This window comes from Capra hircus, chromosome 4, assembly GCF_001704415.2.
Source record: "Capra hircus breed San Clemente chromosome 4, ASM170441v1, whole genome shotgun sequence".
In the NCBI taxonomy this organism is placed as follows: Eukaryota; Metazoa; Chordata; class Mammalia; order Artiodactyla; family Bovidae; genus Capra; species Capra hircus.
Genome location: NC_030811.1, coordinates 34,801,058 through 34,827,939, shown reverse-complemented (window position 1 = coordinate 34,827,939; position 26,882 = coordinate 34,801,058). Strand labels below are relative to the sequence as shown.

The 26,882-nt window shown below is 41.9% G+C and overlaps 1 protein-coding gene across 1 annotated transcript in view; it reads right to left on the bottom strand.

Annotated features, from left to right (window-relative positions):
- TSPAN12 (tetraspanin 12) overlaps positions 1 to 22,150 on the bottom strand; it is a 66,584-nt gene extending 44,434 nt beyond the window's left edge. Inside the window, exons 1-4 of the mRNA XM_018046987.1 lie at positions 21,848 to 22,150; positions 20,760 to 20,895; positions 5,775 to 5,857; positions 4,278 to 4,413 (exon numbers count right to left, since the gene is read on the bottom strand). Coding sequence (XP_017902476.1) covers positions 4,278 to 4,413; positions 5,775 to 5,857; positions 20,760 to 20,825 — 285 coding nt within the window. The 5' untranslated portion in view covers positions 20,826 to 20,895; positions 21,848 to 22,150. The remainder of the gene's footprint in view (positions 1 to 4,277; positions 4,414 to 5,774; positions 5,858 to 20,759; positions 20,896 to 21,847) is intronic.

Sequence of the window (26,882 nt, the reverse complement as noted above, 5' to 3'; positions counted from 1 at the left end):
AGGTCTGAATCAAAGCTTTACCTGTTAGTGCTGAGTGACCTTGGACATATTAATAAACCTCTCTGAACTTCATTTATAATTATCTATCTTAGATAATTGTTGAGTTTAAAATGAAAGATTATAGAAAACATTTTTTACAATGTAAGACACATAATCCATATTAAACTAAGATACTTAAGCATTTAGGAAAAGGCAGCAATTAAAGAGCAAAATCCCTGGAGAAGGAAATGGCAACCCACTCCAATATTCTTGCCTGGAGAATCCCATGGACAGAGGAGCTTGGCTGGCTACAGTTCATGGGGTCACAAAGAGTTGGACATGACTGAGCGACTAACACACATACAAAGAGTAAAACAGTGTCATGAAGGTGTTACAAATATGTTGTTAGAACTAGACTGTGATGGTCTGAATACCATATACTCCATTTATTAGCTATGCAAACTTAGGCAAATTATTAAACCAATCTGTGCCTCATTCCCCTCACCTACAATATGGGAATAATAATAGTACCTATTTCAGGCTCAGACGATAAAGAATCCATCTGCAATGCAGGAGACCTGGGTCCGATCCCTGGGTTGGGAAGATCCGCTGGAGTAGGGCATGGCAAGCCACTCCAGTATTCTTACCTGGAGAATCCCCATGGACAGAGGAGCCTGGCGGGCTACAGTCCATGGGGTCGAAAAGAGTCAGACATGACTGAGTGACTAAGCACAGTACATCTCATTAGAATTGTGGAGAGGACAAAACTGTTTAATTAATATAAAACACTTTATGTAAACGTGTATAGCTTGTAAGCCTTACATTTTGTCAGTACCCGAGAAAAGTTAACTACTTTTGATTATCATCATCATCTTCATCATTATTACAATTTCAGGAGGCACTATTTCAGACAAACTGTAACAGGCTGTTAGTACTGAAACAGAAGTATTAGAAGAAATCCCTAGCTAAGAGAACAGCAAGTATAAGGGCAGGAAAGAACACAGCCAGAAAAGTTCGTTCACAGGTCAGAAAATCCAGTTGGACCAGAAAATAATGAAGTAAGAAAGCTAGAAGTGACAGATGAAGGTCTTGATTGCAGAAGAGCTTGATGCAAGATTAAGGTGTCTCTAAACACTTCATTACCCCACCAAGAGTCTTTCAAGGTTTTGGAAAACAGGAGTAATGTGATCACTGTAGCATTACATTAACCTGGCAGCACTGGTATGGGGTAAATCAGAAAGAGACAACAGAGGCAGGAAGTTTAGTTAGGGGGCTATGCAGTGTTCCAGTAAGAAGTCAGAAGAACCTGATCCTGGGCATTCCAAATGAGAATAGCAAAGAAGGCACAGGACCTGACAGTTGTAGAATTAGAACCTTATGGGACTTGGCAACTGTTTAGAGAAAGAGGCTATGGAAAGAAAGCCAGAGGGGAAGGAAAAAACTGTCTGAGAAGCAGATTAGTTATGAGTGACAGGTAACTGGGACCTAAGACTGCAGATCATTCAAGCAAAGGATAGGTTGTGCTGGGTCTAGACAGGAAACTTGCTAGGAGGAGAGAAGCAGCCTGATGTGAATGGGGGAAAAACTGCCACAGATAGTCAAGGGGAAGAAATGACCAACATGAGGATGGCAGCCATGGACATGGGGAACAGCGATGCACCAAAAGCTGCTTTATGGAAAAGAGTACATTCACTTTTGAACTTTGGTGTTGGAGAAGACTCTTGAGAGTCCCGTGGGCAGCAAGGAGATCAAACCTGTCAGTTCTAAAGGAAATCAACTCTGAATATTCATTGGAAGAACTGATGCTGAAGCTGAAGCTCCAATACTTTGGCAACCTGTGAGAAGAGCCGACTCCCTGGAAAAGATCCTGATACTGGGAAAGACTGAGGGTAGGAGGAGATGGGGGCGACAGAGGATGAGATGGTTGGGTAGCATCATCGACTCAATGGACATGATAGAGTCATGTCAACAGACACTATCTTCTTCTCCAGAAGATAGTGAAGGACAGGGAAGCCTGGCATGTTGCAGTCCATGGGGTTGCAAAGAGTTGGACATGACTGAGCAACTGAACAAAACAACAACAACCAGGCAAAAGGGGAGGGGATGGGATACAGCATCATCAAACTACTCCAGTCATCCTCCTGAAGGGTAGGCTGATCCTTTGGGATTGAGCTTGGAGCTCTTCTCTAGCCTCAGAACTCATAGTAAATCTTACTAGAGGTCTCTTCAGACAGTAGTGAAACTGTCTATCCACTGTGTATTACCTGGTCTGATGGCAAAGGTTAGTAGTGCCTATATTCTCTGAAGTGTTTGAAGGATGAATGAATGAACAAATCACTGGCCCTTAGAACCTCAGCCCTCCATGCCACCTTTGCATCATAAGGTTCCTTCAGCATCACAAACTAGCTCCTATGCACAAGTCTCTATGATTCATCCTGCCCCAAGGAGAGCCCAAATTACCTTATTTGTCAAATTGTTTTACTTGCATTCAAATAACCTAAAGGAATGCATAGATGGTTTTCAAAATATGTTCCTAAAAGTCTTTGAGATTCTATGAAATATGTTATCCTACCCCTCCCCATCCCACAGTCCAGTAACCATCCAGAATCATACAAGTTGGGAGGAAGAAGAATCATATTAATAGCAGCCAGACCTAATGACTGTGTACATGGAACATCGTTATAAGATTGCAGTTTTAGAAAATGAGTCTGAGATTTTAAGTTTCGATACCTTATCCATCCTTTATGTTTTATATAACGTAAGTCCTTTATTTTATGTTTAAATTATTATCCAAATTTTTTAAATTGCAACATAAGATTCCAAACCCTTCCACCTCCTTTCCCCTGAAAGAACAATGACATATTATAAATAAAATATAATCAAGATCATTGTATACCAAAGTGGACAGAAGTGAGGAAATGGGCATGTCCCCCTTCTCTGAGGGTAGTTTATTTTCTGCAGCATTTTCTGTTTGCCAGTCACGTGACCTGAGGAGTCATCATCCATGAAGCCAAGTAATACATTAACACAGGTTGTTCCTGTGAAATGCAAAGCTTTAGTTTAGCTTCACACTAAGATTCTGTTTTTATAGGCTTGGGACGGAAGCCAGGCGAGCCCTGGTGTGCAGGAGCTGGCTCTGGAATGAGAATTTGTGCTCATCTCTCCCCAGATCTGCATTCAGCGACACTGTGTTGGTAACCTGAAATTGACCATGCTGGGAGTATTTACACCACGGAAATCTTCAAATGCTACAAATCAGGGCTTTCTTCTGCTCAGGTATCCAGCACATCAACACACCATTAAAAAAATTTTTTTTAAGTTCCCTGTAAGAAATGAGTGCACAGATACCATTGAGAACTACTGCAAAGAAAGAGATATACTCAATAAATTGCTTTTTTAGGAGTCTGAAATGTCCGCAATCACGTTAGCAGTCTCAACTACCTGACGCCACTAACATATTTTATACACTCAATAATCTTCAAAAATCTATATGTAAACTGATATTCTTAATTGACTCAAATGTTTCTTATTAAAGGAGGGTTTGCTCATTTCTAAGCTAAAAATCTAATCATAGATTTTGGAATCATAGAAATGGAATACTAAAGGGAATTTAAGAAGTAATTTAGTCCAATTCTTCCCAAATTAAAAAAAAAAAAAAAACTAGGATTATGGAAACTGAGGCTCACTTCTTTTCACTAACCTATGTACACGTGCTTGGTGCTTAGTCACTCAGTCGTGTCTGACTCTTTGTGACCCCGTGGACTGTGGCCCGCTGGCTCCACTGTACAAGGGGATTCTCTAGGCAAGAAAAAGTGGGTTGTCATATGTACAGGTAACACTAGGATTATGATGCCTTTCTTTCTGTTACCTCACCACCCGAATTCCATAAGGGTTTAAGTGGTGCATTTGTTTACAACAAGAAAGGAGAGAAAGAAACAGAATTCCATGATAACATCTCAGTTCAAGTCCCCAAAGGCTTATTGGAGTGGTAATAAGGTCCCTGACACTAGAAAAAATCTCATACTTTCAAATGAAAATGTCAACACGTGGCCTGAGTGAAATAATTAAATAGTGTACATATTTCTACACCTCATCTTCTGAGCACAGCAAACACTTGTACTGACATCATTTCTCATGGAAAGAACACTTCCCTTCTCACAGGATGTTGAACAATGACCACAGATTAGGGAACTGCTCTCACAGTTCCCTACGCATGTAATCTCCGGCACTGATGAACCAATAATACAATCCTGGTTGGTCTCTTTAACCACAATAAAGATGAGACGTAAACACCATACCCATGCAAGTAGCAACAGATTTCTTTTCACTGTTCCGCAGTATCCTAACATCCCCACAATGATTAAGAAACAGCAAACGGCAATCATGACCGGATGCACCACAGGAAAGTAAGTCAAAATGACAGCCTCCTCTACCCTGAAAGAAGAACAGAAAAGATGGTCAAACAGCAATATCCCATCTTGCTTTCTGCACACATAAGCAGGTGTTCTCCTATGATACTTTCATTAAGTCTTTATATTATAAATAGCATAAAAAGGCACCCAAGACATAGCACAAGACACAACTGACTTGTGCACTGTACCATTACCAACTTGCTTGTTTGTTTTATTTTTTATCTTGTTTGGTTTACTTTTTTTATACACGTGGTACAAAAAAAGAACTTCCTATCTCAGCTCATTTAAAATATAAGATAGGGATCCCCGGTTTAAAAAGTCCATCTAATATTAGCACCGAAGCCTTAACTTTCATGAGGAAATCATATGAAACTTTTCACTTTTTCCCAGCTGAGAAGACTCTCTACCCTTCTCTGATCTGGGACTCTGCATGCAGTGTGCACTTTTCCAAAGATGTGAAACGCTGCTATGGAAAGGGAAATTGGTCTGTATTATAAAGAGGGAAGGGAGATGCCTTCTCTGCTCAAAAACCATGAAAAATGATTAACTAGAGCCTTAACAGTAAGGGTAATAACTAGGATAACAAAAAACGACCATGACTAAGTGCTTACTAAGCTCCATCATGTTAAGGACTTTATAGAAATCCTTAGGAAAATTCAGAGGTATATAATTCCCATTCAGAGATGAGGAAAATGAGGCTCAGAGACATTAAGTAGTTTGCCATTTGTGATGTTAGTGGATTAATCCCTGAAATTGGGTAAGAAAATGACATGTGGGGTTTGGTTTTCATTAGCTCAGGAATATGAAGGCAAGAAAAAGTTGGCAATTATTTTCTTAAGGAAAAGTAGCTGTGCTGTCCATTGTAACAAATGTGGCATGGTTCAAACACTGCCAAGACAGGCAGGTGGTATTACCATAACCAGAGGTGTCCCCTACAAACAGCTGCTGCTAAGTCACTTCAGTCGTGTCCGACTCTGTGCGACCCCATAGATGGCAGACCACCAGGCTCCCCCGTCCCTGGGATTCTCCAGGCAAGAACACTGGAGTGGGTTGCCATTTCCTTCTCCAATGCATGAAAGTGAAAAGTGAAAGGGAAGTTGCTCAGTCCTGTCCGACCCTTAGCATGGACTGCAGCCTACCAGGCTCCTCCATCCATGGGATTTTCCAGGCAAGAGTACTGTAGGGTGCCAAGCCTTCTCCAACAAACAGCAGTATACCTTAAGGAAAATTCTAGAAAATACAAGTGTTACCATGGGCAGGAAAAACTTTCCAAATGATCCGGGGTGAGCACTACCATCTAAACAGCTGAGGGCAAAGTTACTTAGAAACTAGTGTCTGAGGAAACCCTGATGAAAGAATTCAATCATTAATTATAAAACCTACCTTGTTTCTGCAGTTAAAGTCAGAACATTATTTAGGTAGTCCCTCATCCAAGCAGACACAGCCAACACGCTGATGGACATTAACTGCGGGTAAAAAATTACAAATTGGTGACCAAGCATTTATTCATCATGCTCTGCAAGACTTACAACAAAATATTGAGGATTTTCTTTACATAATTTTCCTAATGACCATTTACCACCTGTTGAAATTTACTTTTACTATAAATATCTGCCATTCTGTTTTGTAATCACACCATAGCTACTAAATAGAATGTCACTAAATAGGACACAGAGAGCTGAACTATTAGAAAGTCCAAGACAGGAATTGCACAGAACAACTAAATTATCAAATGTACAAGATTAGCCTAAAACACATCATACGTAAAAGCAAGGAAGCAATAAAATACTACTGATGTCCACAAAGTCACAGGCACTAACTTCAAAGAAATTCCACTGGCTAAAGTTAAACAATTTGGCCATCTAAATAATACATAATAATAACAACTGCAATGGTTAAAACATCCAATACACTAAAATCTATGAATTCACAAAAATATTTAAACAAAACTCACTAACCAGCTTTGGAGGATATTAGATATTCAACTCATCATTCAGAAAACTGATAAGAATCCAATGTTTATTCAACTTTTCCCATACAAACTAGAGAAAGAACCAAAGACTTAATGAAAGTTTTTATAGAAGAATATCAGCTAATATGTACAGAAAGCAAGATAGAATATCACTATTTGACAATCTTTTCTGAAATAATGGCTCTCTTGGCAAAGATCCTCAATGACTGCCAAAATTATCAGGTCAGTGGCTCTCAGTCCTGTCTGTACATCAGAATCACCCAGAACACTTAAAAAAATTGCTGAGCCCAAGTCCACTCTGAATCAATTATTGGAAGTGGAGCCTGTGCATTGGAAGTGTGTAAAGGCTGCACAGATGTTCTAACAGGTAGTACAAGGCTGAAAGCTACTGTATTAAGTGAAAGACTGATGGGGACTTTTAAAAAAATATTTATTGAATTTATTTATTGGTTGTGCCAGGTCTTAGTTGTGGCACACAGGATCTTTAGTTGTGGCTTGTGGGATCTAGTTCCCTGACCACAGATGGAACTCCAACCATCTGTGTTAGTCTTAGCCACTAGACCACCAGCCCTGATGGGGACTTTTAGAATGGAGACATAAAATACCAGATGCCTTGATCAATCTTAACATCACAAAAAGAGAAAACAGAGATAATATCTCCCAATGTGTTGTAATCAGAAGTACTCAAAGATACTTTTGAAGTATTTTTACCAAAAGGTCAAATATGAATCTAATCAAGCCTCAAGCTCTAACTATCAGTTTATAGGAAATTCAGAGAACAGATTTGAACTTGTTAAACGCCACCATGGGTACGCAATTGACAAAATCAAAAATGTAAGAAATTTTACAGAACCAATGATCTGGTTTCTTTAATTTAAAAAGCTGGGTCATTTGTAGAGATATGGACAGACCTTGAGTCTGTCATACAGAGTGAAATAAGTCAGAAAGAGAAAAACAAATATCATATATTAATGCATACATATAGAAAAATAGTACAGTTGAGCCTAGTTCCAGCAGGAGTAGAGACACAGATGTTGAGAACGGATGTGTGGACACAACAAGGGAAGGGGAGGGCAGGATGAATTGGGAGATCGGGTTTGACATAAATACACCACCATATGGAAAACAGATAGCTAATGGGAAGCTGCTGTATAGCCCAGGGAGCTCGCTCGGTGCTCTGTGATGACCTAGAGGGGTGGGATGGTGGGGTGTGGAAGGGAGGCTCAAGAGGGAGGGGCTATATGTATACTTACAGCTGATTCACTTTACTCTAGAGCAGTAACTAATACAATATTGTGAAGCAATTATACTCCAATTAAAAACAAAAAAGCTGGCAAGTGGAATAAAAAGATGTAAGGTGAAATTTTTAACTTAAAAGAGATTGTCCAAGGCCATGTTGACCTGGTTTGGATCCTGATTTAAATGAACCAACCACAAAGAACCATTTATGAGATGATGGGGGATATTTTAACATGACTGGGTATTTGAAAATATTAGGAAATTATTATTTATTATTATAGATATGACAATGGTATTACTTTTTTAAAAGAATCTTTACCTTTTAGAGATACATGCTGAATGGTTTAATAAATAATCATGATGCATGGGAGTTAAGTGGGAAGTGGAGGTTGTGTGGGTAACTGGGGATTAATTATACTGTGCTCTCTACTTCTGTGCATTTTAAATTGTCCATAATTAAAAAAAACAAAATTAAACAGCTACTAGCTAGAATATGTTTAAAACGAGTCTTCCTGGGAGGTTTTTCTAAAGGCTGAAGGTTAAGCCTAAGTTCTAAAGGTCTTTCAGAAATTTTTCTCAAATGTGCCTTATCTTAAGTGCAATAGAGTGAATTTCAGCTTAATTTGATTTTTAATAATTTCTGGCATCTTAATGAACATTAATTACCGTTATGTTGGAAGTTTCCTTTAAATGCTGAAATAATGAACATACAAGACAGGAATGAGTCTTTACTGACTCCAAGAACGGCCATAAAACATGCTTTCTCAATAAGGGCTCCCAGGTAAGCACAACACCTGGAGCTCTGTGACCTCTTGTACAGTAAAACATAGTCACCTGCCTGGAAAATCAACTGGTAACCTTATGTGTCTTCATCTGGCTGCAAATACAGTAGATCCCCCCTTATCCAAAGAGGATATCTTGTAAGAAATCCAGTGGATGCCTGAAACCACAGAGCGTCTCAAATCCTGTATATACTAAAGGGCGAGTCTCATCTGCAGCACGGCTACAGTGGACAAAGGGATGAGCCACATCCGAGGCCTGACCCTGGGAGGCTTCATCCTGCTTCTCAGAACCACATAAAACTTATGAATTGTTGATTTCTGGAATTTTCCATCTACTATTTTAGGACCACGGTTGACCGTGTCTGACTGAAACTACAGAAAATGAAACCGAGGGTAAGGGGAACGACTTCCTTTACTCAGCATCAACCATCTGCCTTGTATGCCCTGTATTAGAGTCCCAGACCCAAAAATGCCTAAAAGAAGCAAGATCTCTGCCTCTGTGGAGCTTCTAGATAATTACAGTGTAAAATGTGACATGAAAACTTGTTCAAGGTCTTGCAGATTCTGAATGGTAGAGCTGGATTCAAATCCAGGCCTTCATCTCTGAAGCTTCAGAGTTAGTCACTAACTACCTTCCAAATGTAGAAAGAAGCATTATGCTCCACAACCAGGGGAGGAGCTTAAGTAGAGTGGAGGGTTTCTTTTTCAAAGGAGACTGAGGCGCAGAGAGTAGCATGAGGATCATCTGTCTGTCGTGGCCAGGCTCAATCTGAGCATTCCTTGCTGAATGAAGGCTCAGGGCTCAATGGCCTAAAACAGGTTAAGAACCTCTGGACCACAGCTCAGAGGAGAATTAGGCCAGTTATTACCATCCTCAAAAATACTTTGTATGGGTTTCCCAGGTGGCTCAGTGGTAAAGAATTCACATGCCAATGCAGGAGACACAAGAGACCTGGGTTCAAGCCCTGTACTGGGAAGATCCCCTGGAATAGGAAATGGCAACCCACTCAAGTATTCTTGTCTGGAGGAGCCTGGCAGGCTGTGGCAATGAGTGGGCCATGACTGAGTGACACACTTGTGAGCACACACACATTACCATCCTCATTCCTGCTGGGAGTGAAGAACAGATTGTAAACCTAATAAAGGTCCCCAGGGGCTCTGTCACAGCGTATTAACTGTGCTTCTAGCTTCTGTAAACTTGATGCTTTACCATCGTTCTACATGCTCATGCTGGACACATCGTGGTCTGGACAAACCGATAATATGCCTGAGTCACCTTGCCTTGGCCACCTTCTACCTGCCCTTAGGAGGAGTCCTTCTCCAAGGAACATAGTTTTCATTTTTAAATACAAACCAACCAATCCAGAGCCCACACTCCCAACCACTCCTTTATCAAGCTCTTTCATTCCAGGCCACTCTACACCTGCCCAAATCACCACAAGGTCCACGTGCCAGACAACTAGGGAAAGAGGCTGCTGAAAGTATTCAAATTAGCCAATCCGAAACCTACTTACCCTGCCTTGCCAGTTCCTTCTTGAAGAAGCCCCAGTAAAAGTACTTGCCCAGAGCCCTTCTCTCCCTGCCTTGTGATGGACCCCATGCTTCCCCCCTTGGCCCACCATGATGAGAACTGTACTCTGTCGCTTAGGATCTTCAAGTATAACACACGACATTTTCAATGACAGTTATCCTCTGATCTGTTGACCTTGAAGTGAAGTGAAGTGAAGTGAAAGTCTCTCAGTCATGTCTGACTCTTTGCAACCTCATAGACTGTAGCCTGCCAGGCTCTACTGTCCATGAAATCCTCCAGGCCAGAATACTGGAGTGGGTAGCCATTCCCTTCTCCAGGGGATCTTCCCAACCCAGGGATCAAATCCAAGTCTCCTGTATTACAGGTGGATTCTTTACCAGCTGAGCTACCAGAGAAGCCATTTTCAATGACAGTTATCTTCTGATCTATTGGCCTTACACAGAACCTATTACAACACACAGAGCTAGCAGGGGACCATGGACCATTTGAATAATCTGAGGCTAAATGGTCTCCCTCTACTTGGCTATATGTGGGTGTTCAAATAACTTATATGTCTAAGGAGGTCAGGAAATTCTACCATGGTGCCATTTTATTTATTCACCTTAATTCTTTGGCAGTTATCAATAATCCTCTCTTCTACCATTCTTCAGAATAATAACTGATATTGATTTCTCCATGTTTTAATTTCTCACAGGCTATTGAGCCAATTTTTAATTATCATAGCTCTAAGACAGGTATTAGGGCTTGCAGCTCAGACAGTGAAGAATCTGCCTGCAATGCAAGAGACCTGGGTTTGATCCCTGGTCAGGAAAATCCCCTGGAGAAGGGAATGGATACCCACTCTAGTACTCTTGCCTGGAGAATTCCATGGACTGAGGCCACAGTCCATGGGGTCACAAAGAGTAGGACATGACTGAGCAACTAAAACTTTCACTTTCAAGACAGGTAGCAATAAATGATCAGATTCTTCATTTTGCATAATATAGTATCAGTGGTTGTCATTATATAAACAGTAATTCCATTCATAACTTCCCTGGAGAAGGCAATGGTAACCCATTCCAGTATCCTTGCCTGGAAAATCTCATGGACAGGAGCCAGGTGGGCTGCAGTCTATGGGGTCGCAAAGAGTCGTGCACGACTGAGTAACTAACATCCATTCATAACAAAAATTTTTTTCTAAAAACAGCATATTCAAAAACATTTCTAATATGGTAGAATGGTTAAAAGCATGGTTCTGAAGTGATTCTTTCTTTCAAAAAATATATACTGATCAGCTGCTCTCTGTCAGGGACTGTGCAATGAACTGGAGATATACTGATTGGCAATGGCAGGCACCCTCTTAAATCTATGTTGAAATTTTGTACTAAGTGAAGAGGTCACATGTTAGTCAACTCATGACAGACATAAATGTGTAACTGTAAACTATAATTAAGTAAGACGAAGGAATAATAAGAGTTACTGTAGAAACTCGTTTTAAGGTGGCTGACCTAGTCCATGGGGTCAAAGGGCCTTCTCCAGACAGCTAAGATCTAAAGGATAATTATCAAGTTCATTAGGGAAAGGGGGGCTGAACAGAACATTCCAGTCAGAAAGTCCCAGAGTGGAAGGCAGCAGGATGTGTTCAAGGAAGGGAGACCGGAACAGGGCAGGCATGAAAAGCCAGACAGGGGCCAGATCAAAGATCCTAGAGGTCATTGTTTGTACGTCATGCGGTCTTGATGACAATGACCATGAGATGCCATTGACTCCAAAAGTCTTGGTTTGAATTTGAGTTCAGCTCTGCTCCTTTCCATCTATATGACTTTGGGTGTGTCAGTTAACCTTTCCTAAGCTTCAGTTTCCTCCCATATAAAACATTATAATAGCAAGTCCGACTTCATAGAGGATTCCAGGGATGAAAAAAGAGCAAGATTCTTTTACATACTATTACTATCTCAAGCCACTTTTGACCTCAGGGCTTTCTCTTAATCTCTGTCAGTTTAGGAGACAACTCCTAAATCAGTTCAAAAATGGAATCTTCCACTATGTGAAGGTCTAGCAAATGGAGGGAAAAAGCAGCCTTGCAATAGAACCATCTGCTGAACTTCCACAGCCATTCTTGTTTCTGACATCTCTAAAACTGAACTCATCGTCATTCTTCTGGAAACCTGTATGTCCCTCCCACTGTTCTTCCTTTCTCAGTAAATGGTATAATCAATGCTTCAGTCACATTCACTGGCACCTTGGCAGGCAGCCTGAGCCTCTCCCTCTTCCTCAGTCTACATCTCATTACTTTCAAATCCTGCAGATTGTTCCTGCAACACGCCCGGTGAATTCCTCCCCCTTTCCTGCCACTTCTGGCTAGTCCAGGCCCTCAACCTCTTGCCAGGCAATTATAATCATCGTAAATAGGACTCTCCAGTCTATGCATTTCACCTCAAATTCACCCTTCAGTTAGCTTTATAAAACGCAAATCAAGTTCTTCTGCTTATAAAGCTCTAATAGCTGCCCCTTATGGCTCCTTGCCATCTCTCAGTTCTACTTCCTCCAGCTCTCTCCTAGAGAATATAGTTTAAATTCTGCAGCAGACACACAGGGCCCTCTCCAGTTACCCTTTGACCTCTTCCTTCAACTTATTTCCTGCCAGCTCCTTCCCACACACATTCTGTCTTTGGATGACCAAAGTCCAGCTTCTGCTTCTCTGATATGTACCGCTGCAGACCTCCTGAACCTATGTCTTTGTCCCTGTAGTTCCCTCTGCCTGAAATGCAATTCTGCCCCAGCCTGTCCATCTCAGGAGCAGAGCAACCTTATCCTTAAAGACCAGTTCAAATACGAAGATTTTCTCCCAGCTCCCTCCTTACCCAGAGTCAGTGTTCTTCTCTAGGCTTCAGAGCACTGACCTATTGTTGCCTCATCCACTAGAGGTCACAGACCACTGCCTCTAGCTTCCTCTCACAATAGAGTACCAGGCCCAGTAGTGAGACCTGCTACATGTTAGATGAATGAATGAGAACATAATTCAAGGAAGATGATTTCAACTTGTCAGATAAGCTAACTAATGGAGAAGCTCAGCAAAATCAGGAGATGCTTTAAGTAGAACCGAGCTTTCTATCACTGGAAGTTTTCCAGTAGGGATACGCTTGCCACATTACATGATCAAAGATTTATATATCAGGTCAGAAGCTGGCTTAAGTGTTCTCAAAAGTCCTTTAAACTACAAACGTTGTATTCTACTTTGCCCAACTGCTTTTTTTCACTGTAGTTATCCAAGTGTCACAACTGTGCTTAGAGTTATCAGGCAAAATAAATAACACCAACACAAACTTGATCTCAGAGAAAGCAAGCAATTCTGAAAAGAAGCTGCTTTTTATTATGACATTATTTCCAGCCACGTTAAGTGTATGAGAACAGTTCAATTCTCAGAACGATTTTACTCACTAGGGTTGAGAAAATAATAATGGTAACAATGAATACAATACATACTATAGCAAGAAACCAAGCTAAAATGAGATTCAGTCACCTCAATATCTAATCCTGATGTTATTAAATCCAGAAGGACAAATTATGCAAGTAATTTAGGACTCCTTACTAATAATGCTGCTGCTGCTACTACTGCTAAGTCGCTTCAGTCGTGTCCGACTCTGTGCGACCCCATAGACGGAAGCCCACCAGGCTCCCCCGTCCCTGGGATTCTCCAGGCAAGAACGCTGGAGTGGGTTGCCATTTCCTTCTCCAATGCATGAAAGTGAAAAGTGAAAGGGAAGTCACTCAGTCGTGTCCGACTCTTCATGACCCCATGGACTGCAGCCCACCAGGTTCCTCTGCCCATGGGATTTTCCAGGCAAAAGTACTGGAGTGGGTTGCCATTGCCTTCTCCAACTAATAATGCTATTGTCCACTAATTTTCCAACTTAAAATAATTCTTCAACTGCCATTCATGATGACTAAATTATTAGTGCATTTTATCACATGTAGCAAGATTCATAGCTCCTTACATCTTCTCCAATAAATATTAACTGTAGTTTAAGGAATATTTAGAAAATAACACAAATATTACTTTTTTAAGATTCTTTTTTACGTGAACTATTTTCACAGTCTTTATTGAATTTGTTACCATATTGCTTCTATTTTCTGTTGTGTTTTTTTTTTTTTGCCACAATGCATGTGGGAGCTTAGCTCCCTGACCAGGGATCCAGCCTGCACCCTGAACACTGAAGGTAAAGTCTTAACCACTGGACCGCCAGGAAAGTCCTCACAAATATTACTCTAAAGAAATATATTTAATGTACTATTTGGCAGGTCCTTTGTCACCTTCTGTCTTGCAAAAACATTTAGAAAATGTGAGCTCTCAACAAATATTTATAAAAATGAAATGTGCTATGTTGCTGATACATACTGGCTTTGCTTGAATCTAATCATGTAAAAAATGAAAATCAAGTTTTCTAAATCAGAATTTATTATGAAATGTATATGTATAGTTTCTACCAAATAGTAAGGTCACAGTCAAAAAACAGCCATTTACATCCTTCAGCTGTCTGACACACATAATATATAATCTCATATAAAGTGACACTAACACCAGTCATTTCTGCTCAAGGCTGACAGATGTCTAAAGCCACCTACCTAAATTTCTCTTTTTATGTCAAATCTGTTAGCAGAGAGCAGAATGGGGAACAGATACCGGGAACTTAGTTACATTTCTGTCTCTACAGAGGACTTGGACAAGTAATTCAAACTTTTAGAAACTCTGTTTGCTCATGTTGAAAATGAAGAAATTGAACAAGGTGCTCTTAAAATTCCCTTTTTTCATAAAAAACAAAAAGACTCTAACTGTTATTTATTCAAAGGTAAATCAGTTTTTGATCATTTGGAAGCTGGTAGCCCAAGGCAAGGACTTCCCAGGAACATGCCCATTTCACGTTTCCAGGCCTGCTCCCCTCTGCTTTTTAATCAGTTCACGCCTCAACCAGCTTCCCTTCTAGCGCCGGGAGCAGCAGCAGAAAAGAGCAAACAGATAAGACTGTTGGTAAATGCTGTGAAAGAGCAGGCATTGTAAATGATGGCTGAAATGAGTTCCAGAGATTACTTGTGGGCATCGTTTAAGCATGAGCATCTGCTAATTAGGCCTGAATAAATCAATAGCACCTTGGAACTGTGCTAATAGTTTCTACAGATCATGTTGCCCTGCAGACAGGTGGCCATACATCCTGCTCCGACCAAGATGGCTCTGCTTTGAACCCCTGTTATCCTGGCATCATTATCAAGAGAGATGATCCCTTTAACTTAACTATTAAACTTGGCCTGATTTCCACAATAAATGATCTGGTTACTCCATAGACACTGCCAGTCAAAGAAGGGGGAATGGCCTTGTTCTACACCATGGTTTCTTCGAAGCCATGACTGTGACTGTTCTGAGTGGAGATGATGAGCAAGGGGCCTATGAGTCCAGCTGACAGCAAGACTGTGCCCCAAAGAAACCTCCATGCCCTTCTCCTTGAAACGCTTCCTTAAGAAGCATGCAGTGGCCTGTCTTTGCTCAGCTGAGCCAACTGCATTAAAAAAAATTGTATTAGCGTTGCCCCTGAGACTAAAGTTTACTTAATGTTTATTTTTAAAAAGCACTGACATTTCTTGGAGGGCTCCCCACTATTCCTTAGGAAGAGTTAAAGTAAACTGGAATGCCTTTCATAGTATAAAGCTGGGCGGGGGGAATAGCATCAGTTTTAAAAGTAGTATTTTCATATGACTGTATAAATGCTGTGTGAATGCAAACACCCACTTGCCAAGAACCTCTTTAGGGTCTTCATGGGTCAAACACCTAAGATTCACTACAGAGAGCTGCAGAAAAAGAAACCAAACATAGAGCCTTCTGTTTTTTTCATATAGCTTGTACGGATCCCAAAAGTGTGAACCAGATTTCCTGTCTACTTTTTAAGCTTGCTTTTATAAATTTTTTTTTCATATTTCACCAAGAGTAGTTCCTCTCTCTTGCTACTATCTCTGGTTATAGCAACAATGCCTCCTATCTGCTGGTGAGAAAAGAGACTTTAATACAGATGGGATATTATACTTACAGAAAATAATAAACAAACGTGTGTGAGGAACGTTGTGTTCACCAATTTCAGGAATTTCCAAAAAGAACATATGCATTCATATTTCCAATAGCAGAAAATTATCATCTAAGAATGGCAAACACTCATGCGATAAAGCCACAGAAGTTCTTTAAAATGGAGGAAAGCTTTCACTTATGAAATAGTATGTCATTTAGAAAGGAAAAGTGTGATACATTTGAGGTAAAAATAACCCATTTCCTTGCTCCATCGTGGCCAGAACGTGAATCATGGTCTCAAAAGAGCTCTTCGGGCAGTTTGTTCATGTTCCCTCTGTCTCATGTGCCCTTCCCCATTACAAACCCACAAAACTCATGACAGACTTTAGAGGTCCAGATCTTTCTCCCACTCCGATACAGCTGAAGTAGTCTCATGCTTCTTTAAGTAAAAGAGCCACTCAACAGATGGTGAATCAAGGTGACCAGACACATAGCAATGAATGAATGTGGTGCAACTGTGATCCTGAATACTCTGTGAATTGTTTCCTCTTAGACAGGTCTATCTATACCTCCCACTTAAAAATTAAATATGCAAGATATAATTTTACCAAAAAGAAACAGCTTGATATCCAACTCCCGGAACACAAAACCAAAATTGTATAGGTCCTCAGTGTTTTTCCAAATAAAATTTATTTTTCTTTCCTTAAAATTCTTGTTTGGTAGAGAAGGGGAGAAGATATCAGTATAGTGGAAGTAAATAGTGGAAAAGTCTACATTAAGTGCTGCTGCTGCTGCTGCTAAGTCGCTTCAGTCGTGTCCGACTCTGTGCCACCCCATAGACGGCAGCCCACCAGGCTCCCCCGTCCCTGGGATTCTCCAGGCAAGAACACTGGAGTGGGTTGCCATGTCCTTCTCCAATGCATGAAAGTGAAAAGTGAAAGGGAAGTCGCTCAGTCGTGTCCGACTCTTAGCGACCCCATGGACTGCAGCCTACCAGGCTCCTCTGTCCATGGGATTTTCCAGGCAAGAGTACTGGAGTGGGGTGCCATTGCCTTCTCCAACATTAAGTGCTAGTCTATGTTTAATGCTTCCCTGGTGGCTCAGCAGTAACGAATCTGCCTGCCAATGCAGGAGACTCGGGTTTGATGCCTGAGTTGGGACGATCCTCTGGAGAAGGAAATGGCAATCCACTCCGGTATTCTTGTCTGGGAGATCCCATGGACAGAGGAGCCTGGTGGGCTATAGTCCACAGGGTCCCAAAGAGCCAGGCACAACTTAGCAACAGAAACAACAAGAAATGCTAGGTGAAAAGTAAAGAGATACAGCTTTTGTTCCCAAAGGTAACAAGAGCAGTTATCTCAATCCCACAAAATCAGACACCAGAACAAAATCATTCTCTCTATCCTCATGATAAACTCAAGTTCATGCCACACTGGTTTGTTCTGCTTCTAATTCCAAAAGAACTAAAAGCAAGGATTAAAGCCTTGCTCTTTCAAGTTTGGCACTCAGACCAGAGGCAATAGCATCACAGAAAGGCTTTTAGGAATGCAGGTTCTCAGGCCCAACCCCAGAGGTACCAAATCAGAATCTGCATTTTAATAAGATGCCCAGGTGATTTGTAGGCACATGGAGGTTTGAGAAGCACTGCTGTGGAGGACTTGGAATGAGCAGGTGGACAGCTAATCCCTTCCTACTGAAGATGTTTACTTCTCTGCTGCAAATATATTCACCACCAATCCCAACAGTAAAACTTCTGCTGCGCTTAGAGAAAAAAAAAAAAAAAAGATTTTGAATCTGTTCTGCTAACTTACTAACAAGTGAATGAACTTCTCTGAGTAACGTCTCTTTACTACTCCTCCACTCCCATTTTTCATGGCTATTATGAGAATTAGATGAGAAATCAGTCTCAGGATGTCCAGGAATGTGCCCGGCACAAGGAATAAAACTGCTTCTCATTCAATAAAGAAATATAGGATCTGCAAACATAGCTTTCTCATTGAAAGAACAAAATCAATGTTCCCAAAGTTAGTGTATATGTTTCATACAGCTCCAACAAAACTCCCAACAGATATTTTTAATTGTACAAAACAATCTTAAAGTCCATATGGAAAAAGAAACCTTAACCAAGATAAGAAAGGCAGGTGCTTTAAGAGAACACAAGAACAATATATATATAATTCAAGAGAAAAATTCTACTGAAAACATACAAAAATCTGTTTACATAAAATGATTTGTTTATATAAAGTGATGCTCAAGCTTACTGCTAGTGGAGGAGGAAAAAAAATAAAGTAACAGTGAAATAATATTTTAAACTTTTCAGATTGGTGGAAGTCAAAAGGCGTCATAATACCAACAAGTTGGCAGCAAATAGTTGTGTACCTATAACAGAGTATATGGGTACTTTTATTTCTAGGAGATGGATTCCCAGGACAGGATTACTAGATCAAAGGAATGCAGGAGTGGTAGAAATAGTAGTAGTATTAGTCATAACAATAACAGTTACTACTATTACTACTACAATGACTATTACTAATACAATGATTCCTTTGACTCAGCTGGTAATCTTCTTATTCCAGTAGACTATTACTGAGCATCATTATGTAGCAGCAGTAACAACTGCAGGTACGACAGCAATTATTGCTACTGCTGCTACGTCGATGGCTCTTATTAAGTAGCACTGCCCAAGTGCTTTATGTATATCAACTCTAATCCTTCCAACAACTCTAAAATATTGGAACTACCATTCCTATTTCACCAACTAGGAAACTGAGACACTAAATATGCCTGGCAAACATAGTAAGAACTACATAAATATCAGCTATTTGGTTGTCATCATTACATATCCTCTCACATAGCAATCCCACTCCTGCAACTCTAGCCAAATGAAAAAAGCAGCCTAATAAAAAATAGCAAAAATGTACAGATGAATGTACCTGAATGGGTATATGTGGACAGGTAAGAGAAAAGATATTTTCTCATGAAATAAAGAAAAATACAGAGGGATGCACTCTAGGCAGTTACCACATATTATTTTGGTGGCAGAGAGATGATATTTGGAGAAGAGAAGGGCTAGAGAAAAGGGGAAGCAATTTCAATAAATCAGAACATGCACACAGAAAGTGAGAGTGTTCAAGTACCAGATAACAACAAAGAAATAACATTCTACATTCTCTGGGGACACAAAGAGCCGTGGAGGAATTTAAGGAATAGGTGTTTTAAATTTCATTACTCAGAAGGGCTATATTTTTGTTAAATGATTTGAATCTCCCCAACACATACACATGATACAAATTATTGAGAAAATTGCCAAAAAAATTATTCTTTGTCGAATAAAAAACGCCTTAGTAATTCCAAGGTTCAAACACAATAATCATCCAAGTAAAGGCCCTGTCTAGGGGCAAGAAAGCCAAGTTCTGTTCCTGGCACTGTCACCAATGGGCTATTTGACCTTTGGCAAGTCACTAACCTACATCTATTTTTCTCATACCCAAAGTAAGGAAGTTCAACCAGATCATCTTTAAATTCCCTTTTAGTTATAAAAATGTGATGATTCTGTAATTAAAAACCATAAAGCAGAAAAGTGAAAAACTAGTAAACAGGAGTAACCGTTATTATGTATTTTAGAGACACAGTGTTAGAGATCTTAATGCTTCATAGGTAAGCAGATAATTTAATGACCCACTTAAATATGCACATTTTTAGAATTAAAAACTGCAATAACATCAATTAGGTATTTTACATTTCCAGGTGGCAAATATGCTTTAATTTTCATGTTGAGAAAAAAATGTTGCCTGTTTTGATATCTTTCCAATTACTTGCAGAACTAAGGCTTAATCTGTCACCTTAAAATGGAACCATCCATAAGTTCAACCAAAATGTCATCCTCTAGAGACCATATGTCATAACCAAATGCAAAAAAGCTGCTCAAGCCCAGCCGGTCAGCCAAATAAACATATTACTCATTAAAAATTCCAACAGAACATTCTGAATATAAATTATTAATAGAATACAAATTTGGCACAAAAAAAAGTATCTGCTTAAACATGACAGCTTCTGAAAGCAACACTTTTAATTTTTATAGTTTCCTCATAAGTTTTGTAAATAACAATGTGATTATTAATAACACTTACTGAACATTTATGCCTGGCTGCAAAGCATAAAAAGTCACTAACTCACAAGGCATAAAGATTTCCATGAGCTTGTTAAATTTTATGTATTTTATTTCCTTAAATGGTTATGGGATTTTCCAAAAGCATACACAAAATTCCTTAAAACTTTGCCAACTTAGAAATAGTTACATGAAAACCACCTTTTCAGACTATAAGGAATCTCCTAGAAAACTCTACGCAGTCTCTTAATAGGATATCTGGGTATGAATTCCTACAACCAAAAAAAAAAAAATAGTAAGACTTCTTGCTCCAACCAAATTTTACAGGATGACGTAAGGAAACAATTTATGGCTTGCACGGTTATCTGAAATTCCTGAAAACAAGCAGTTCCCTAAGTAGTATGTCAAAATTTTCTTATCTGCAAGCACAAGCACGTGCATTTATTTATATCCCTAGATTAACTTCAGGTCTAATTTTACTGCCACTGGTATCCAGGGGTGGATTTCTTTTTTCTAATTACAAATGGAACTTGAGCTAGATCAAAGGCATTTAAAGGTCAAAATATACTTCTGCGAAAAATACAGGGTGTGAGCGCATGTAATTAATTAATGCTTAGCCATGCCCTTTGGCGCTTTATGTGGTGGCTGCAGGAAACCGAGGCCAGCCGTCCCCACCTGTTGGTGCAAGTGGGCTGCTTGACTTACCCAGAAGAGCAGATTGAGCGCGTAGAGCAGGCAGCGCAAGCACTTCACAGAATCTTCTCTGGCCATCGTGAGCCCCAAGAGACAGAAGCCCCATCCTCTCAACACATCCTACCCCCACGGGCTAAACAGCAGCCATCTGCAGAGAAGGGAGGGAGAACAGGACACTCCTGACCACCGCGCTCCCCAACCCCCGCCCATCTCTCCTCTGTCCGCCCTCAGCCGGGTCCAGGGTCTGGTCGGAAGCCTATTTCATTCTAGACATCGCTTCATCGCAAATCACTTGTTAAAGTTATAATAGTAACCTAAACTTCCCGAAGTTCTAAACAGGCTTCAGATAACACCTGCTGGGAAGAGAAAAGATCGTCTCCCTAGATGAATGAACGCGCGCACCAGATTTGCGTTCTCAGGAGACACGCGGCGGTGTCCTCTGCATTCTGATGAGACGCTCTTTAAAACCTCCCTCAATCCACGCCGCTCCTCTGGGACAGCCCTGCTCCGAGTGGTCCCGAAGGTTGGAAAGCACACCACCCACCCTCCGCCCCCCGGAGATGTCACAGATGCCGCCCCCGACATCGAAGGTGCGAGTGCCCCTCTCATTGGGACAGTTCCTGCGCCCCCCACCTCCGCAGCCCCTTCCGCATCCCGCAGCTCCGGTGTGAACACGGGCCACTGGAGGGGGCGCAGCGCTGAGCTGGGATTCCGCCCGGCGACTAGGGTTTCTCTGGGAGAATGTGAGAAATGATGTTTCGGCCCCGGAATGATGGATTAGCCGGGGGCGGGGGGCGGGGAGGGGCGCAGGGGAATTAGGGCCGGTGCAGCTGTGCAGACGCCGGCTTAGTCATTCATGTCCCCCCTCCCCCGGCCCCGACCCGGGTCCCGGCCGCGACCCCGCGCTCCCAGCCGCCGGAGGAGCACAAAGCCCAGCGCGGTCAGCGGCCCCGCCACCCCGGCGCGCGCCCCCGGCAGGGCGCGCGGGGAAGCGCGGGCGGCTGGGAGCCCCGGAGCCAGCTTCTAAGTAGTTTAGCACACAGCGCCGGCGGGCTGGCGGGACAGCGGGCAGGAAGGACGAGAGACGCGCGGCCACTCACCGTCCGCACTGGGCTCCGCGCCCCGATCCCGCCGGGGGACAGTCTGGGAAGCACGGCGGGGGCTCATCGGGGCAGGGGCGCTCCTCCCGGACAGCCGCAGGGCTGCATTGGCTCAAACTGGAGACGCTTCCTTCTCTTCCTCTCCTCCCGACACCCCCAGCCGCCGTCGCCGCCTCCTGGGAAAAAGGAAAAAAAAAAAAGTCCTGGGCAGCAGTTGCTGGAAAGTCTCTGCTAAGCCACCTCCCAGCGCCGCTGTCCCTCCCAAGTCCACGCCAAGTCCGGACGAGGCAGCGGCGGCGGCCAGGGCCAGCTGCACGCACTCTCGGCGCATGCTCGGGCCGCCGGCCGCCCGGCCGCGAGCCTGGTGGCTGTTTCTTGTCCCCTAGCGAGTCGCGAGCCCCCCGAAGGGACGCCTCACCTTTACGCGGGCCAGAGAAAGCTAAAGCCTAGGCGCTCTGAAAACGTTCGCGCAGCAGAGCCCTTTAAAATGGTGGTGTCGGAGGAGGGGAGGCTGGGTTATAGCCATAGGGAAACAGGCTTTTATTATATGAAAATATTTGTGTTTGAGAAGGGGGGTGAAGGAGTGGCCCAACTTAGTTCCTGCAATGAGAAACTAGTTTTCACAACCTTTCGAGAGCCACCTCCTGTGATTTGTCACTAAGGTGGTGCCCTCTACTCCTTCTTATTGCTTTAAAAAAAAAAAAAGAAAAGAAAAGAAAAGAAAAAAAACTGTTCTTTCTCACTAGCATAAAGCACTCAGAGCAGTTACTTACACCCCAGGGTAGGCATGTGGAGGTCTGACACCAGAATAGGAAGAATGCCTTTAACTCTTTCACAAGTAGTCCAAATTTTCTAAAGATTTCTTGCAATAAGATTGAGTTTTAACTGGGTGGTTTATCTTGAATTGTGTACAGTAGTGATGGGTTTTGAATTTTTTTTTACTAGAAATTTAGGAGATCTTACTAGGGGAAACTGTACTTCCAAATATGCCTTCTTCTTTGAAAGTTAAGAAATTCCTCATGTAAAATCCTATCTAATTGCTGTTTTATGCCTTGTGGTAGGTAGTTCACATTTCTGATGACTTCTGTTCACACGTGTGGCAAATAAAGTTTCACTAACAAATATGAATTACCTAAAAATATAAGCAAATATCTTTGAAGAAACACAGCCTTTGACTGTGTGGATCACAATAAACTGTGGAAAATTCTGAAAGAGATGGGAATACCAGACCACCTGACCTGTCTCTTGAGAAACCTATATGCAGGTCAGGAAGCAACAGTTAGAACTGGACATGGAATAACACACTGGTTCCAAATAGGAAAAGGAGTCCGTCAAGGCTGTATATTGTCACCCTGCTTATTTTGCTTATGTGCAGAGTACATCATGAGAAACGCTGGGCTGGAAGAAGCACAAGCTGAAATCAAGATTGCTGGGAGAAATATCAATCACCTCAGATATGCAGATGACACCACCCTTATGGCAGAAAGTGAGGAGGAACTCAAAAGCCTCTTGATGAAAGTGAAAGAGGAGAGTGAAAAAGTTGGCTTAAAGCTCAACATTCAGAAAACGAAGATCATGGCATCTGGTTCCATCACTTCATGGGAAATAGATGGGGAAACAGTGGAAACAGTGTCAGACTTTATCTTTTTGGGGGCTCCAAAATCACTGTAGATGGTGATTGCAGCCATGAAATTAAAAGATGCTTACTCCTTGGAAGAAAAGTTATGACCAACCTAGATAGCATATTCAAAAGCAGAGACATTACTTTGCCAACAAAGGTCTGTCTAGTCAAGCCTATGCTTTATCCAGTAGTCATGTATGGATGTGAGAGTTGGTTAATGAGGAAAGCTGAGAGCCGAAGAATTGATGCTTTTGAGCTGTGGTGTTGGAGAAGACTCTTGAGAGTCCCTTGGACAGCAAGGAGATCCAACCAGTCCATTATAAAGGAGATCAGCCCTGGGATTTCTTTTCAGGGAATGATGCTGAAGCTGAAACTCCAGTGGTTTGGCCACCTCATGTGAAGAGTTGACTCATTGGAAAAGACTCTGATGATGGGAGGGATTGGGCGCAGGAGGAATAGGGGACGACAGAGTATGAGATGGCTGGATGGCATCACTGACTCAATCGATGTGAGTCTGAGTGAACTCCGGGAGTTGGTGATGGACAGGGAGGCCTGGCGTGCTGCGATTCATGGGGTAGCAAAGAGTCGGACACGACTGAGCAACTGAACTGGACTGAACTGAATAATAGGAGTCCTACTTAAATTTTTTTCAGAGTAGACAGGGAGTAAAAAGGAGTCCTACATCCATCATTGCCTCTTTAGCATCAATTGCTACATGACCAGGGTAATAAAGAGACACACATTGTCATTTGCATAGAAGTATAATTAAGGCAAGAATACACAGAAGAACTATACAAAAATGATCTTCACGACCCGGATAATCATGATGGTGTGATCACTCACCTAGAGCCAGACATCCTGGAATGTGAAGTCAAGCAGGCCTTGGAAAGCATCACTACAAACAAAGCTAGTGGAGGTGATGGAATGCCAGTTGAGCTATTTCAAAGCCTGAAGGATGATGCTGTGAAAGTGCTGCACTCAATATGCCAGCAAATTTGGAAAACTCAGCAGTGGCCACAGAACTGGAAAAGGTCAGTTTTCATTCCAATCCCAAAGGAAGGCAATGCCAAAGAATGCTCAAACTACCACACAATTGCACTCATCTCACATGATAGTAAAGCAATGCTCAAAATTCTCCAAGCCAGGCTTCAGCAGTATGTGAACCATGAACTTCCAGATGTTCAGTCTGGTTTTAGAAAAGGCAGAGGAACCAGAGATCAAATTGCCAACATCCGCTGGATCATGGAAAAAGCAAGAGAGTACCAGAAAAACATCTATTTCTGCTTTATTAACTATGCCAAAGCCTTTGACTGTGTGGATCACAATAAACTGTGGAAAATTCTTTAAGAGATGGGAATACCAGACCACCTGACCTGCCTCTTGAGAAACCTATATGCAGGTCAGGAAGCAACAGTTAGAACTGGACATGGAACAACAGACTGGTTCCAAATAGGAAAAGGAGTATGTCAAGGCTGTATATTGTCACCCTGCTTATTTAACTTCTATGCAGAGTACATCATGAGAAACACTGGGCTGGAAGAAGCACAAGCTGAAATCAAGATAGCCGGGAGAAATATCAATAACCTCAGATATGCAGATGACACCACCCTTATGGCAGAAAGTGAAGAGGAGCTAAAAAGCCTCTTGATGAAAGTGAAAGAGGAGAGTGAAAAAGCTGGCTTAAAGCTCAACATTCAGAAAACGAAGATCATGGCATCTGGTCCCATCACCTCATAGGAAATAGATGGGGAAACAGTGGAAACAGTGTCAGACTTTATTTTGAGGGGCTCCAAAATCACTGTAGATGGTGATTGCAGCCATGAAATTAAAAGACGCTTACTCCTTGGAAGGAAAGTTATGACCAACTTAGATAGCATATTCAAAGCAGAGACATTACTTTGCCGACAAAGGTCTGTCTAGTCAAGGCTATGGTTTTTCCAGTGGACATGTATGGATGTGAGAGTTGGACTGTGAAGAAAGCTGAGTGCCGAAGAATTGATGCTTTTGAACTGTGATCTTGGAGAAGACTCTTGAGAGTCCCTCTCCAGCCAGTCCGTTATAAAGGAGATCGGTCCTGGGTGTTCTTTGGAAGGAATGATGCTAAAGCTGAAACTCCAGTACTTTGGCCACCTCATGCAAAGAGTTGACTCATTGGAAAAGACTCTGATGCTGGGAGGGATTGGGGGCAGGAGGAGAAGGGGCTGACAGAGGATGAGATGGCTGGATGGCATCACTGACTTGATGGACGTGAGTGGAGTGAACTCTGGGTGTTGGTGATGGACAGGAACGCCTGGCATGCTCCAATTCACGGGGTCGCAAAGAGTCGGACACGACTGAGCAACTGAACTGAACTGAACTGAACTGCACTGAAAGTTAAGACCTAAAGAGAATTTGAATGTCCTGGGTTATGGGAGGAAAAGTCTTGGCAAGCAAGTGGCTAAGCTGAGTGTAAGGCAGCAAGCTTCAAAGAGCACAAAGACAGTCATACACTCCAAACACCAAGAAAATGTCCAGTCACCCATTAGATGAGGTTAAGTCTGGCCACAAAGTATCTTTTGGACTCCCGGCAAGAAGCAAAGCAACCCTCTTTGATCCTCAGTTACTGCTCAAATTGGGGTGTATACACGTTCCAAGCACAGGGCCTGGAACCACCCACCATCTGAATGCTGTTGATGCCACGCATTCCTCTGAGTGACAGAAATATACCCACCACGAGGGGAGTCTATGACTGCCATTAAAAATGATAGAAAGAGTGCCAGTCACTCCCAGGTCCCTGAACAGAGATAGTCTTCTCTTTCTAGAGAGCAGGAAAGTATCTTTCAAATTCATCAATCTAGGCTTCCCTGGAGGTCCAGTGGTTAAGAATCTGCCTGCCAATGCAGGGGAAAGGAGTTCGATCTCTGGTTCTGGAACTAAGATCCCACATGCCACAGAGCAACTAAGCTTAAGTGCTATAACTACTGAGGCCGCTGTCTGGAGCCCACACACCACAGCTAGAGAGTAGCCCCCCTTCTCCTCAACCAGAGAAAGCCTACGTGCAGAAATGAAGACCCACCACAGCCAAAAAACAAAATAAAGAAAATCTTAAAAAAAAAAAAATTTAAACCTATAAGGGCCCCAGAATAATAAAATTTTAGAGGAAGATGATTTAGAAGTACATATCCCACCCTCACTCCCACCTGCTTTTGGTAAATGAGGAATATAGAGCCACGAGAAGCTTTAAGTTACACCTCTAATGAAATCAGATTCCAAGCTAAAATCCAGAATCATACTCTCTAAGTAGCTCAGTGAGTCTCAAAATCACTGTGTATTAGAACCACTGAGGTAGTTTTGGACAAACCCAAATACTCAGACTATAACCCACACCAATTAATTTGGAATCTCTGCAGATGTGACCTGGTCATCCAGATTTTT